Source organism: Tenebrio molitor, chromosome 6 (assembly GCF_963966145.1).
Source record: "Tenebrio molitor chromosome 6, icTenMoli1.1, whole genome shotgun sequence".
NCBI classification, from domain to species: domain Eukaryota; kingdom Metazoa; phylum Arthropoda; class Insecta; order Coleoptera; family Tenebrionidae; genus Tenebrio; species Tenebrio molitor.
The window spans coordinates 13,646,508-13,662,731 of record NC_091051.1 but is presented as its reverse complement, the minus strand read 5'-3'; the positions used below and the strand labels follow the sequence as shown (position 1 = coordinate 13,662,731).

The 16,224-nt window shown below is 32.2% G+C and overlaps 3 protein-coding genes across 3 annotated transcripts in view; 1 reads left to right on the top strand and 2 right to left on the bottom strand.

The window, feature by feature from the left end:
- Positions 1–4,238: 4,238 nt before the first annotated feature.
- LOC138133132 (uncharacterized) lies at positions 4,239–5,001 on the bottom strand. Its single transcript, XM_069050937.1, has 2 exons — positions 4,695–5,001; positions 4,239–4,635 (listed from the first exon to the last, which is right to left on the bottom strand). Exons 1-2 carry the CDS (start codon positions 4,845–4,847, stop codon positions 4,273–4,275), a joined length of 516 nt encoding a protein of 171 aa, XP_068907038.1. The 5' UTR covers positions 4,848–5,001; the 3' UTR covers positions 4,239–4,272.
- A 21-nt stretch (positions 5,002–5,022) lies between these two features.
- Positions 5,023–8,235, top strand: LOC138133131 (FAST kinase domain-containing protein 1, mitochondrial). Its single transcript, XM_069050936.1, has 7 exons — positions 5,023–5,913; positions 5,965–6,251; positions 6,303–7,324; positions 7,375–7,525; positions 7,584–7,704; positions 7,781–7,958; positions 8,015–8,235. The coding sequence occupies exons 1-7, from the start codon at positions 5,157–5,159 to the stop codon at positions 8,217–8,219; spliced, it is 2,721 nt and encodes a 906-aa protein (XP_068907037.1). The 5' UTR covers positions 5,023–5,156; the 3' UTR covers positions 8,220–8,235.
- Positions 8,236–8,698: 463 nt separating this feature from the next.
- Positions 8,699–16,224, bottom strand: part of ZnT63C (zinc transporter 63C) — a 36,024-nt gene continuing 28,498 nt past the window's right edge. The window contains exon 7 of the mRNA XM_069052238.1: positions 8,699–8,718. Within this exon, the coding sequence (XP_068908339.1) occupies positions 8,714–8,718 (5 nt within the window). The 3' untranslated portion in view covers positions 8,699–8,713. The remainder of the gene's footprint in view (positions 8,719–16,224) is intronic.

Below are 16,224 nucleotides of genomic sequence, written 5' to 3'. Positions count from 1 at the left end.
TTCACTGGTTAAAATTAACACACATATTTTAGAAACACCCTGTATAATATATACGTTACCTACCTATAGTTGAATTTTTTTAATAAACAATTGTCAAAACGTTGTCTTGTTGGTATGAGCCAAACTGTGATTTTCATGATAATACGATTGGTCACATTGAGTGTCAACATTTTTTTATGTAACTGAGCCCTCGCCCTAACGAGCGAGAGTTTATTTCAAATTCGAAAAGGTTTCTCCTGATTTCTCATTAAATTTGTTTTGAAAATGAATTCACGGAAGAAAGGTACGGGAAGTGAAGTGAACATAACCTTAACCATAATTTGGTGTCAAATTGTTATACAGCTGGTCCATATGTCCAAATTTTAGGGTGGTACAGTATGGTTTTTTACTTCATTTTGACACTGACAATTGTTGATTAAAAAAATTTCACTATACCTATGTAACTATTAAACAATGTCATAAGAATTTTAAAATGACCGATTTCTATTTATATATTTTTTGTTCGACACTATTAGAATTGGAGAATTTTCTCCTGTGTGAATGGATTTTGATAAATGTCACAACTTGTCAAAAGGAAACGTTAAGCTAATTTTAAAGATTTTAAGCGATTTGGAGCCTTTAAGGGGCTCGTCGGACAAAAAAAACGTTGTATTCAACTCGTTCCTGTGTATAAAAAATTGGGCCTTTTTTGGCACTCGTGGGCCTTTAAAACGCTCGTTCCACTCGCGTTTAATAATGGGCCGCTTGTGAGAAAAAAGGGCCGATTTACACACGAACTCATTAAATAAACTAGTATTATCTACTTTGCGTTACAAATGGGGTCATTATTATATCGAATCATATTATTAAACTGTTTTTGGTAACTTTTAACTTTTGTTATATTGGCAACATCAGCCGTTTGATGTCTGGCGTCAAGGTAACAAGTGAAGCTATCATCAGTGGCGGCCCTGGGGTAGAGCGAGAGGAGCGGCCGCTCTAAATCCGATTTTTGAAAATGTTTGAAGGTATTTTCTTACCAGAAACTGAATTATAATTGATTCGAAGTTGTCGACGAAAGGGCGCCGAAAGACAATGTCGCTCTACGCTGATAAAGGGCTAGTGCCGCCGCTGGCTATCATATATGGAAGCTATATATGAACTTCATAGCTTCCATATCATATATGGAAGCTATGAACTTCATAGCTTCCATATAATGATACCTTCACTTGTTACTTCATAGTATGAAGTAAATTTAGTAAATATAACCTTACATTTTTGTGAAAAATGTCTGTTACCAACCCACACGAAAGTTCCTAGTCTAATATGAAAACTTGAGCAGCTGAAATTTCAGGAATTAGTAACATCGACATATAGATATGGACTGCTAATGTGCGCTGCGCGAGCGAAAAAGCGTAGAAAGAGAAAGCAATAATAAAGGGAACGCTGTCGCTACCCTTCTTTTGATGTCATTTATTATCGAAGAGCCTATAAGAAAATATCATCAGAGAGAAGGAACTTAGCCTTCTGTAATTTCCATCTCTTTCTATACAATTTGGATGCGCAGTCGTACATTAGCAGTCCATATGTATAATGTCGATGATTAGTAAAGCAAAGTAGATAAAATACTAAAAAAGTATATTAAATTCGTTTAATAAGACGTATTATCACATTCGTTTCATAAATCACTTCGCTACGCTCGTCGTGCTTTACACACACTCATGTCATGTGATAAAAAAGCGTCTTATTAAACTCGTATAATAATATAGGTAGTAGGTACTATTAATAGTGTGCTAATAATAATAATAATAACAATAGTATAGAGCTATAAGAATCAGTAGTTTTAGCTATTTGAAAAAATAATGTTGACTATCTATGACTATCTGACCTTGAATGACTTTTTGAAAAAAAGTCTATGTTGTGCTTATAGAGTTTTTAAAGTGATTTATTCCAATTTTTGTTTTATTTAAATTAAGCCATAAATAACGGAGATAAGGCTTCCGGCGTTTTTTAGGACGCACCTGTATATAAAAATTGTTTAATTTATGTATTCCCTTATTCCCACTGATTCCCTTCATAAAATATTAAATAATATTTAAATCCTCTAATGTCATTTTCATTTCCGGCGTAGTTTTAACTCTCACATCTACCCCTATGGTTTGGAATTGACTACGCCACTGGCAACTCGTGGGTGAATTGCGCAGTAGCGCAGTGCAATTTGATGACACTGATGACAGAAAGATAAAAGGTGCCGCCGCCTCGTGAAACTATATACCTATATACTGATTCTTATAGCTCTATACTGTGTAAGTAAACAAATCAAATGTTATATCTGACAAGAAAGAAATAAGTCCTGCCTAATATTATCTTTTGCCAATGGCCCTCGTTCAACAACAAGATAAATATTATATTTTCGTACTTCAAAATCAAATATTGCCTCTACGCCTCAAACCAACAATAAGTTATTTCGAACGCGCATATCAGCTAATGAACTCCCGAACTCGAAGAGTCAGTCAGTCAGGTCAGCATCAGCAATCAGCAGCCCTGGCTCTGGGTAAAATTAAAATCTCTTGGCGAAATTACAAATTTAAATGTAGTTACCAAACTAATAGTTTAAAAAAATTGAGTAAATACCTCACTAATTAGGTAACAGTTTATCATTAGATCAGTATAAGTAGGGATTGTGTAACTTAAAGTTAAATGCGACAGTGAAAAGTCGGACTTAAGAACGACATCCTTACTTAAGCGACGTATTGATGCAAAGGAACTATGTACCAATAAGAAACGAGAATGTCAAATCACGTTGCAATCACATTGCTGTGTTTACATCAGATAACATTATCCACTGCGGTTATAGGTACAATAAACATTGGTTGTAGTTGTAGACCACATATACATACATTTTTGGTTTCCAATTTAAATGTCAACTTTTTTTAAAACGCAATTATATTATCACGCTGTTTGAGCTCATGTTTAAATTTCGTTTCAACAATCGATCTTATTAGTCGATATCGTTCCCCACCTGCAGCAACTGCAATGTTAGGTGGATTTTTGCTAGTAAGTTTTTGTAAAAACAAATAAAGGACAGATAAATTAAACATCTCAACAAAACGACACGTATTTTCAATTCATGGCCCTTTGGCAATAATTTCAAAAGTCAAGAAACAACGGTCCTTCAAGAAAAACATCAACATCATAGCATCATACGTAACAATGCAATAGTATATTATGCACCGAGAGAGTGAAGTAGATGATTTTTACTTGAGGCGCAGATTGTAGCCCGAAGGCGTAGCCCGAGGGTTCTACAAAGCACTGAGGGTAAAAATCATTCACTCCCGAGGTCCATATACTATTTTTTGCACGACTCACGGATTTTAATAGAAAAAAGCCGAAAATTTGCAAATCACTAACTGTCAAGCTAAATTGAAGTGTCATGTTGACAGTTAAAAATCATTTTTAACCTTTCGGCTTTTTTCAATAATATGTACATAGTAGATTACATACCGAGGTGGGAAGTGTTTCATTCCTGTCGAGAGCTAAGATAGTTTACCAAGGCGTAGTAGAGGTGAACTAATGCCACCAAGGTTTGTATACTATTTTATTCGGAATCATTACATTTTTAGCAAATAATAGTAGATTACATACCGAGGTGGAAAGTGTTTCATTCCTGTCGAGAGCTAAGATAGTTTACCAAGGCGTAGCCGAGGTGAACTAATGCTCGAGACAGGAAGGAAACACCTTCCTACCGAGGTTTGTATACTATTTTATTCGGAATCATTATATTTTTTGCAAATAAACAGTTAATTTGATGCAATTTCATTTCTACCATTTTTCGGCAATTCGTGTACGCCACTGGAAGAACGTCATAACAGGGCGGAAAGTGGCCTATTACTGACCAAGAGAGGGAAGTAAAGATAAAAAGGAATGGTTAACTTTCCGCCCTCGTATAAGGTTAGGAATGTGCATATTACAATACGATTCCGAATAAAAATTTTTGAATCGTGTAAATAATAGTATCTGCACCTCGGGAATGCATGATTGTTACCGTCGTTGCTTTGTAGGACCCTCGGGCTTCGCCTTCAGGCTACAAACTGCACCTCGAGTAAAAAAAAACATTAATTCGAAATAAATATGTACCATAAAAGGTTGAATAGGCTATGGTTTTTTGCCCAAGGGGAAAAAAGAGCCACTTTACTCCATACAATCAGGGAGTAAAGTTGCTCATTATATACAGGTTGTGCAAAAAATAAATTTATACAAAATAAAAACAGAGATTTTTATTTCCATTTACAAAAACTATTTTTTCTGCAACAAATCAGTGTATGCTCCAGAAATTAAATCACTTTTGTCAATTCCTAAAGCTTGCATTAATCTAGAAGCAATTTTTTCACCATCATCCACAGTCTGTTCAGGTTTTAAAACTACTTCCAGTTCCATAAAATCCCCCAATCCTTCTACTGAATCAACATGAACTCTAGTTTGATCAACCATGAACAAACGCCTGACTTTTTTAACAACTCCAACTGAACCTAAAGCTTTATCTAACACTTGGTGCAAATCGGGAACATTTTCTGATTTAATTCTTGCTTTCTCATATGATGACAACTTTGGACCTTCAACATCTGGCCTGTCATAATACAGTAATTCTCCACCTCCATTCTGTGAACATTGTTTAACAAGCTTTAGCAACCCCTAACATTGTAAACATATAACCTAACCTCAAATTTTCTTAACTTAAGTCGTCCTTGTTGAACGTTATAAAACGTATCATGTTGAATTATTATTTCGCCGTTTGTTCCACTAATAGATTGTGCACGTTCTATTAATTTAACCATTTCTTTAACTTTTGCTTTGATTTCCACATTTCTCATTTTTCAGTTAATAGAAGCGGCACCGATGTATTTTAATTAGAAAACAAAATTTATAATAAATTCAATTATTTGGAATTCAATTTGATTTTAAATTAAAATATGTTTAAATCAAATGATGTAAATACTCGACGGTTTAAATTTTAAAGTTTTTAATTTTAGTTAGGAACTTAGGAAACTTTCAACCGTGCTTTCAACTTTGAAAATCTTTTACGTGTGGCATCACTGATAATTCAAATGTCAAATGTCAAATTTGTCAAATTTTAAACCTAACCTCAATAACTAACCTCACTTTTTAATCATGTTAAAATTATGAGGTTTAATAATTTATTTTTGTTATACAAACAGAGTAAAATGTTTGTGCAACATTTTGTGAAACCTTTAAGTTATTACCATTCTAAAAGCAGTTATCTAAACAAATGTGTTCTCGGAACGACAAAATCTTTTTCAACTAATGCCCCCCGGTATAGTAGCATATATCAAGATGAGTATGATTTCGATGATGAAATTGACTCTGAATGTGACTATAGTGCAAAAATAAGGGAAAGTTATGTTCGTGACTTGTTGTACAAAAATTCCAAAGATCTTTTACTCAATCGCATTTATTGCTGTGTTTCGATTCAAGAATTATTTAACGTCTTAGAGAATAATATCCATTATTACAACAGTGAACATATTACGCAAACAGTGTTAGTTTTATTCGATTTGAGGACGATATATTGTGATATTAACATTGCAAGTGGAAAACATCCAAACGAATTATCGACAGAATTTTCACAAAAACTGCAAGAAAATAGTACTTTCCAAAAGTTGCTCAACATAACTGAACAAAAAATCAACTGTTTTGATGATGATGCATTAAGTTATTCACTCCTTTATCTAAATAAATTAGGATTAAACATTGAAGTAACTGCTGTTCAGTTATTATGTCACACACTTAAAAGAAAGTTAATAAAAAATTTCTGCCTATCAAGGACAGCAAGATTTTTGGAAACTGTTTTTAATGAAGCAACCTTAAGACCATATTTTATTTCACAAGAGCTTGTTCCTTTGGTTTTTCATGAAATTGGTGAGAAATTTGTAACATTGCACCGATATTTATAAAACTTCATAATTTCAGATTCATGTTCTTCTCCAGAAACTTTAAACAATCTCACAATGTGTTTAAATAAGTTGCATAAGATTGTTACAGAAGAAAGCTTTGATAAGTACAAGGAAAAAGTTGAAAGTTTTATTGAAAATGGAGTTATCACTTCATCTAATTATAAAACAATTCTACAAATAATAGCCTTTTTAAACTATCCAAAATGGAGGGAGAAAAACTCAGTACTTATATCAAAATGCATTTTGTTAATGAAACATAATTTAAACGAATTAAATGTAAATGAAATCATATTAATGTATGAGGTAAAATAGAGCGCATTAAATTTGAAATAATCTGACCTGCTGATGTTTTAGATTTTCTTCAAAATCCAAGAACCAGGAACAATTCTGAGTAATTTACAACGTTGTTCTTCTAAACATTTTCATCAACTGGATGATACAGTTACTGTTGAAAAGATTGAACTGTTTTCGACAATACTTTATTTTGCTTCACCTCATTTAAGAGGCAGATTCCAAAAAACTTTAACAAAATATGTCAAAGAATGTAGTAATTATGAGAACTTAATTCTTTTGCAAAAACTTTTATCATACGTAAAAATTACTGATACAAAACTGTGTACGCTTTATTGGGACAAAGTCTTGAAATGTCTAAAATCTGACAGTAAAAGTATTGACATAATAAAACTCTGTCACAACTATATGAATTTTAGTATTAGCAATAATGATTATAGACATTATGAATTTGAAAAAGAAATTTTGAAACACTTGGATAGTTTAAGGAAAGAAGTACTTTATGATTATTTTCCCTCAGAACTTTTGAATATTTTAAATTTTGTTTTACTTTATGGGGATGATAAAGCTTTGCTAGAATATTTAGTGAATAAACTAGAAGTAAACTGGGAACAGTTGAAACACGTTGATTGTTTAAGATTGGCATTAACACTGAAGACATTTAATCAGATGGACAAAAAATATATCAAGCTACAATATGCACAAAGAATTGATAAAGTGCTCGATAAGTTAATAAGTAAAATAATGACAAAATCCGATAATGATGTGTGGAAAAATAACGTCTTGTTAAAAGCTTGTGTTTTTAAAAATAGCACGGATACATTACTAGTCAATACGTTACTAAAAAATTACAAAAATTTCGACCACATTACCTCCAAAAACATTGAAAATATTTATCATGCCTTCCTCGCAACAAACACTTTAATACCAGAAGTAGTAGACAATATGACCAAATACATAATAACATATAAAAACCATATTTTAGGATTCAACGTAGGAAAAGTGTTATATTTGTGTTATTGTTTCGGATATTATCCAAAAAATTCAGAAGATTTTTTCGAACATGCTATTAACACTATCATTAGGTAAGAATATTTACAATGTACAGATCAATATGTAAAAAATTCCTCTGCAGAGATCAAGAGAGAATGACCGGTCTGACGTTAATGTATTGCGCTCTAGCGCTCTGTTTCTTCAACAAATTACCAAATTCTATCATACAATCAATTTTCAACGTGGAATTTATGGACAAACTGGACAAAGAATTACAAAACTGTTATTCAAAAGTAAATATAATCACAAGTTTAAGTCTAGATCTTGAATTAAACAGTGTTAATTTTTTAGGATATATATCCCCGCAGGGTGCGCAATAACTTAATGCAGTTAAATAGGGCGGTCTGTTTGGATTATCCTGACACTAATGTACCCTGGTTCCATCAAAAATATATAGATGAGAATGTTAAAGGTATGATTTTTAATATATTAATTCAATGAGTGAGCTATTATTTTGAAATTAATAACAACCGGCATGTTTGTTGCAGCAAAAAATAGAATTACTGTATTTAGTCACAAAGTGAACGAGTATTTGAAAAGAGTGGTACAAAAGCCAAATGTTGTTGAAGAAAATGTCATAACGCCGTATGGTTATGATGTCGATTACGTCGTACACATAAATACACCGGAAGAAGGTGTATTGCATCCATCACAACATTGTAAAAAGTGGGTGGTCGATATACCCTTTAATTTCAATTTTTTAAATGATGAATTATTTGTAGGTTGGCTTTGTTGTTGGTTTCCGACTTTTCTTATTCCAAAATTGCTAATCAGTTGAAGGGTAATCTTCAGTTAAAAAAGCGACATCTAGAAATTTTGGGATATAAAGTCGCCATTATTAAATTTAGTGACTGGATAAGTTTATTCTACGCCGAAGAGAGAATAGACTTTTTGACGAATTTAATATGGTCAAATAAAATCGAATAAATATAATTTCAAAAGATAGTTGTGTTTCTTTAACCAAAGTACCTAATTATTAAATTCCAGTTACACAGAATAATTGTTAATTGTGTAACAAATTGTTGTAATTTGGTTGCCAGAATTCTGTAGTTGTCTAATTAAAAAAAAAAGATGTGGCATTATGCAATAGCTACGATTGTGAGTTTAAATTCACAAACACCAAAACAATACGTTCCAAGGTTCTGTTCTGCTCTTGGCAATAAAATATCCTGTACAGAACTGGCACAATAACATTAAATTTGAATGGATTTCACTTAGTAGGTAGCGATTTACGTGAAGGAACACGTTGAAAAAATATAGATGCTTTTTGAAAATCACTAGAACTGACGGAAGATCAACAATGAAATTGTAAGAAGTATTGTTTGCCTTGGTCATTGGGATTTAAACGAAAGATGTTGAAACTTGACTTTTCATTTTATTCAAAAACAAAATATGTTATAGAAGCGAAGTCTAGCAGGGACTTAACCTGAAAAAAAAAACAATAATAAATAAAAAATATACAGCCTAAAACGGAAATATTTAAACCATTAAACACGTAAGTACTGAATACCCCCGCATCAATGGAAAAATATGCGTTTTTTGAAAAAAGTAAAAATACGTGAACAAATAGCATGGCACTTTAGATAATAAGTTGAGGACACAACACTGTCTTGGTTTCATAGTAGGTACATAGAAAAGAAATCAAAAAAGCGGTAGTAAAAAAAAGCAAACTCTCGCTTTTTATTTGCTTTATAGAATCATGTATGACAAAAAAGGGTCTTCTCATCGGATGTTGGGTTTTGGGTTGGCGTAGGTCAGTTATTAGTTGCAGCAAGACAAACGGTACAGTGTAGCAGTCAATTAATCGTATCTACGATATACAGTGAGCGGCAAAAGTATGGAATAAATTCATTAAAAATTAAACAATTTTTTTTTCAAAAAAATCTTTGGACAGGTCAATTTTAGTTTATAAAAATACATATTTTAATACAAAACAAAATTCCAAGCAGTCATTTGTTTTCGAGTTATGACGTCATCGATAGTTTTTTTAAATGGAAACCCAATATTTTTTTTCTTGATTCTGATAGCCCTTTTAATTGTCTAAACGCCAGTATAAAAATTTTGTTACCTTACATAAGGAAATATTTGAGAAAAAAAATAATAAAGTTGGAAAAAATAAATTTTATAACGAACAAAAACAAGTCAAAAACTGTGTTAGTAAGTACCTAAAATTGTGGAATTAAATGTTCGAATTGCCATCCCCCAGCTTGTTGACAATAAGCAAGTTTATGAAGAAATTCGCCCTGGTTTAGTTTTATCTAGTTTTATCCCCGCACCCAATCAAAATTAAAATTTCTGTACGTTGTGTTTCTATTAAATGAGTCATTTTCGAAAACGTTTTGTAAAACAAATAACACATACGAATGAAATTTACAGTAACATTTGACTGTTTGATTTACCTACTTGATTTTTTGACTTGTTTTTTTTCGTTATAAAATTTATTTTTTCCAACTTTATTATTTTTTTTCTCAAAAATGTTCTTGTGTAAGATAACAAAATTTTTATACTGTCATTTAGACAATTAAAAGGGCTATCAGAATCAAGAAAAAAAATAGGGGTTTTCCTTTTAAAAAAACTATCGATGACGTCATAACTCGAAAACAAATGACTGCTTGGAATTTTCTTTGGTACTAAAACATGTATTTTTATAAACTAAAATTGACATGTCCAAACATTTTTTTGAAAATAATTTTGTTTAGTTTTTAAGGAATTTATTCCATACTTTTGCCGCTCACTGTATATTAATACGTGAAGGAAAACCTTTGTACCCCTTTTTAAGCAAATTGCGCGCACGGAGGAGTGTGAGATTTGGCATAGTTAAAGTTTATGTGGAGGAGTGCAGAAAGATAAAATTTATGTATAATAGCTCCCTTATTTATCGGAGGATTTTAATTATCTATACACCAAATTAAATGGTTGTGAATAAGCTACAAAATGGCGTACTAAATTCACGTAAAACCCAAAGTGCTTCAAGGTTACACTGTCAAAATATTTTTTTCAAATACGGATACATACTTTTTTTTAGTAATTCTGATAGAGATTTTTTTTCTGGAAACAACAATGTATGACATGTGTAACCTCATATAAGAATTTTTTTTTTTAATAACTACATTTTGAAACAAATGACAAGCTCCAGAAACTATCAAAATTCATTGCGTTAGAATGTAATAAATTAACCAAATTAGGTTAGTTGGAAAAACAAATGACAAATATGTAACAACATTTGGAATTGCACGTACAGAGCGCAGTTTAAGCATCGACGATAGTAGCATTTTTTAACTTATTTTTGTATTTTGGGTAGGTAAGTGTACACTTGTGATACACTGTTCTTTTTAGAATAAAAATCTCTATCAGAAGTGTTAAAAAAAATATGTGTTCGCATTTGAAAAAAAATATTTTGACAGTTTAGCCCTGAAGCCCTTGGACCTATGTGAATTTTTTAGGGCTTTTTGTAGCCTATTTAGAGCCATTTAATTTGGTGCATAAATGTTTAAATTGGTTGTTACAAATATCAAAACATTCATACACTGTAAAAAATTAGCGGAGTAAATGCGGAGTAAATTTGGTAATTTGGAGCAAATGCGGAGTCGATGATTTGTAATTTGTAATCCCCCCGCAGTGAAATCCACCCCAAGAGGGAGTTTATTTAGATTATTCATAAAAAAAACTCTTCGGAGTGAAATACAAAATTTGCCACCACATAAGTTAGTATTGAAAGTTAATTGTACGTTTTACTGATCAGAAACTTAAATACAAAGGAAGCATTAGTCTATGGAACTAGAAGACGCATCAAGTTTATGCATCGCAATGCTATTGATTGCGAAGTTTTAACTGGAACGGAACGCAATAAGAGAATTTTGATTCCACGTTTAAATTTAACATATTCAGGTACTATTTTACCATTTAATTTTCAAAGAAGTCAATTTGCAATTATAGCTGCATTTGCGATGACAATAAATAAGTCTCAAAAACAAACATTCGAAAAAATTGCAATTTTATTGAGGCAGCCAGTTTTCAATTGTACGTCGCAGCAAGCAGAGTTCGATCATTCAATGGTTTGAGATTTTATATTTGCGAATATAACGGCCAAGGGCATTTAGCAAACAATGAAATTTTATTTTAAGTTCAACAAGACAACATTTTATTTTTTTAACCGCCCGGTTTTTTTGTTTCAATAAAAAATATAGGTATTACAAATACGAAACACATGTTATTTATTGTTTTTAAATATGGCATAGCCAAACTATACCTCATTTTTCCTATCGTTCGTATTTTTCAAATAACTCGAAAATTAGTGCATAATGAAATGAGGTACCTATTTGTAAACGCTCGCAGCTGACGTAATAGAACAAAATTCAAAAAAATTATAAGTATGCGATAATTATAGAGGTATACTCTGATAAAAAAAAAATCTCAGTAACGTTCAAACTTAAAAATTTAATGAAAACGGTCGAATTTCGACCGCTGGGCGACCGCTAGTTTGTTATTAAATCGTTTAAAATGTCAAATTTTACAATCGTGGAATTAACGAATATGGTGCTCGCGTACGGTGTAGTGGGTGGCAACGTGATCCAAGCGCAAATACTGTAGCGGGAACAGTTTCCACTTTCCAGACAGGGTTGTACAGTTGGCTTCAAAAAAAACGGGAAATGAAATTTGACCTAATGTGAATTGGAAATTTAATTTGTCAGTTTATGTCAATTTGTGCCTGTTTGACAGTAGTATTTCTGACACATAAGTGCAGTTTTTTAACCTAAATTCTAAAAGGCCGTTTCAAACTATAAAATTTTTTTAAATCTGACAGAACTTTTTCTGACAGTTCCCGTTTTTCTTGAAGCCAACCGTACTTACCTAATTAAAAAACGTTTACTTCCCCAGTGCAATGGTTGAGAGACATTAAAGTTCAATCCAAGAACGGAAGATCGCGAATGGTTGAACCAGAAGTACCCTGAAGGTGGATTGGACGAAATGGTTCAATCTTTTGGCTGCCAAGATCTCCGGATTTAAATCCTTGTAGTTTTTTATGAGGGCATTTAAAAGAGCTGGTCTATAGCTAGCCGCTAATTCAGTAGAAGAACTAACTTGACAAGTCGTCAAGTTCGGGAAGATCGTGAAGTTTTTTCAAGGGTTTGTGCATCAATGGCGGGGAGGGCACAGGCGTGTATCACGCATCGAGGAAAATATTTTCAGCATTTTCTGTGAATAAGATACCTAGGTACGCTAAAAGTAAAAGTACTTTGTCCGTTTCTCCGACCCAATTCACGGTCAGTGTCAATTTTTTTTAATCGTTTTCGTTGTGGCTTTTTTCCATTTCACTTTCATTTGTTCTTCATTAGCGTCGACCGTGGGCCGGAATGAGGTTAATTTTGAATTTTTAAATTCGCAATTTCAGCCAGTGCGAATCGTTTTCAAATGTCTTGGTGATTTACGGCTTAAAATATTTCCCCCTATTTTTATTACATCCTGTATGTCCGACTTCTAATTCCGAATTGGCACCTTGTAAGATTATAAAAAGAAACGAATTTTTATGATGACGACAAATTGCCTTGCATTCTTAAATTCATTGAACAGAATGATGAATTGATGAATAGGTACATAGGTACTTAAATTTGAAAAAAAAATCACAGTGGCTTTTGAAAAATAAACCTTGTTTAATTAAAGTTTTGAAAAAAATTACGCATAGTCCGAATTTACAGTTTTATTTATGATTTAATTAACAAAAAAAAAAAAAAATAGAATTAAGTAACTAATCACTTCTTATCTAATCATTTACATTTAACAAATTCAAATTCCACTAGGAAACGTTCACTGTCTAAATTGGGTCCACAGAGAAACCTTTTAAAATCAGTTTGTTTGATAAATTTTAAATGATATAAATAATAATTGACCACTCAAAGTGACATCATTGTCTTTCTTGTTGAAAATAAATTGTCTTACTCATTTCTTTGTTCACACAGTGGAACCAAAACTGCACGTGTGTGTTTTTAACAATCTGAAGTTTTAATTATTTAATAAGCCGACAGATGTTTTATTATTGATAATCTTTAACCTTCCAATCGTATAAAATGCAAATAAAAATATAGCGATAATGAGTGCGTGGGTGTCAAGTCAATCTTCTAACTGTATGCTCTTTATTTAGATATTACATTTTTCGAGTCGATTTATCCATTTATCTCATCGTTCTAGAAAAGTCTGCTTGAAGAGTTTATCTTTGAAAATAGGAAACTGACATGGCACTAATCCACACAATAGAAACATATTTTTCCTACGACCACAAAAACACGCCACATTTTTTAATGATTTAGGTACGTATTTTTTGCTAACAATGACATTTTGTACAAATAATAAGATCATTGTAACAAACCATAATATTTAGTAATCATCGAGATATTTTAAAAATAACGTTTGGAATACAGTGAATAAAATAATACATAATTTGTAATATTATTATGTCCTTGATTTTTGGCACAAAGTGTTGTACAGATAATTCGTCTTTCTAAATTATCACCTTCAGGCACACATTACACTTTTCTATTTTACCCAGCGTGGTGCAAAGGGGGCAATTCAAAAAGATCCATTAAAACAAAAAAAGATGCCAAAGTTCCGGGTCAAAACTTTCGTTTCGTAACAGATGTTTCAGATGTCTCAGATGTCTCAGATGTCATTGATACATATCTGTACTGCCCGAATTGAGCAAACCCTGATACCCGAGTCCAAACCTATGTTTTTCCTGTTGACTCACAGAAGGTATAGGTGAGTCCGATTGTAAATTATCCTACGATACGACCCTATCTGAGGTTGTTTATTTCGACGCGTGTTGGCAATACAAGTGTTTTAATTGTTGGCCTTAGGGCAAAAACGTAGTATTACAGCTGTAGAAAAACAACTTGCTGGAACGTGTCTTTCGTGTACTCATGATGCCGCACTTGGCGTGTCAATGTTCCTGCTTGTGCGAAATAATGCTCGTTATGTAATAGTAGGTATACTGACACGAGGTCGCTAAGTGCCTTATTAAAGGTCAAGAAAAAGTTTGCGAAACGAGACCCAAAGAGTAGAGTAATATTTTTTGTGCTACTGATTTCATTAAAAATTAAAAATACTGTTAATCGGATTAATTTGACTAATAAATGCATTTTGTTTTATTTTTAAAATTAGTTCATTTGTTTAATACTTAGGACAGCATCTAGTATAGTTTTCCCATTTATAATTTGGTTTTATGGCAGTGCAATTGTCATTATTAGGGGCTGGGGTTGTGGTTTTGGCAATAGACGTGAAGATATTGTAGCCTGGTCAGACAACAGAGAAGAGACCTTCTTTTACAGTCCTAGGATTTATGGCGGTAGTTGCCTATTGTCGGGGTATTTAACTCCCTGACAACAGGGCTGGTAGTAAAATCAAATTATAAATGGGAACACTATACCATTGTAATTCATAACAACTAACAGGGATTCGGTAAGCTGATCTTACTGTGTCTTTTAACGAAGCGAGAAACTAATGGAAATACAAAAACTACCATTGCAGTACTGCAACTCCAAAAATTGAGTGTTGTTTGATTTTCATCAACCACACAGCTTCTATATATATATAATCTAAAACTAGAACTTATTATCTGTACAGGAATAAAATATCTAGTCCAATATAAAGTACTTATTCTTTTGTTTGCGATGAATTGACTTTTCGATAACACTTTCTGACACATTCAAACTTGAACGTAACTTAAAATCACCAGATTTGTGAAAATTATACTTTACAAAAGGTTATCATATTCATCAGGCGTCACTTGCTCTTCCTGTAAGCATTCTTGTTTTGATTGCTGCATTTGTTGACAAAAGATTTTCCCAATAAGATCTAGAGGTCAAAAATCTCAGTAAAGTGTAAATTCAACGCATCTTTTTCTACCTCCAGACTAATATTTTTTACCTTTATAAGAAAATCTTGACATCATGTCTCGGGTAATCCTAATCACTAAATATCTATATGTTTAGTTGGTGTCCTCTAATATACAAATATCTAATTCAATAATAGTTATCTGCAAGGTCAAATCGTGAAAATATTATTGATTTTTAAATCGACCACATGCCGTACTTGCGTCATTTACCAGAAAAATACTGAACAAACTGCGTTATGCAATTATTTGTTACATTCAAAAAATTAATAACATATAGTTTTGGAAATTTAGGCCACGTTTCGAGTATTTTTATATTTGTATATTTAATACGGAAATAAAAACGTCAAAAACTGATAAAATTCGATTATTTATAGTGCCCATGTGTAAACATAGATGCGAAATGCGAGCTAAGTGTCACGAGAAAATCAAGGGGTCATGACGTCACTATTACGGGTCAGTGCTTTATACATGGTCAGCGGCAACAATGAGGTCTATCCTGATAAATCTAAAAATTGCATTACTGCGTGGAAAATTTCACCTGTCCCGAGTGCAAAGATAAAATTAATCTTGAACCACATTGTCTAAAAAAGTATAAGCAGGTACGCAGTCCAAAATCAATAATCGTTATCCGACTGATTCATCGTTATCTTCCTTGGTTATTAGATGTGAACACGACAAGAAAGGGTACTCCAAATTGCAGTTGCGCTATTGCCGTTCATCCTTTTATATTACATATTTATAATTACTGCCACTATAACTACGTACCAATACTATTTCATGTATTTTATTGATAACTATTTACTATACTTACTAGATTCGAGCAACAGATATGTTTATATTGGAATAATCATTATTATACTGACATGCAACGTAGAACAACAAAGATGTGCAAAAATTAATCAAAGTTTATATGATGAAGGAAAATCACATAAAAAAGAAAATAAATAATTGATAAATCTACCAATTTGCGAAATATACGCTGTCAAAAATTATATTTAATTTAAAAAAATGATGAATATTAGTCTTGACCTTTATTGCTACGAT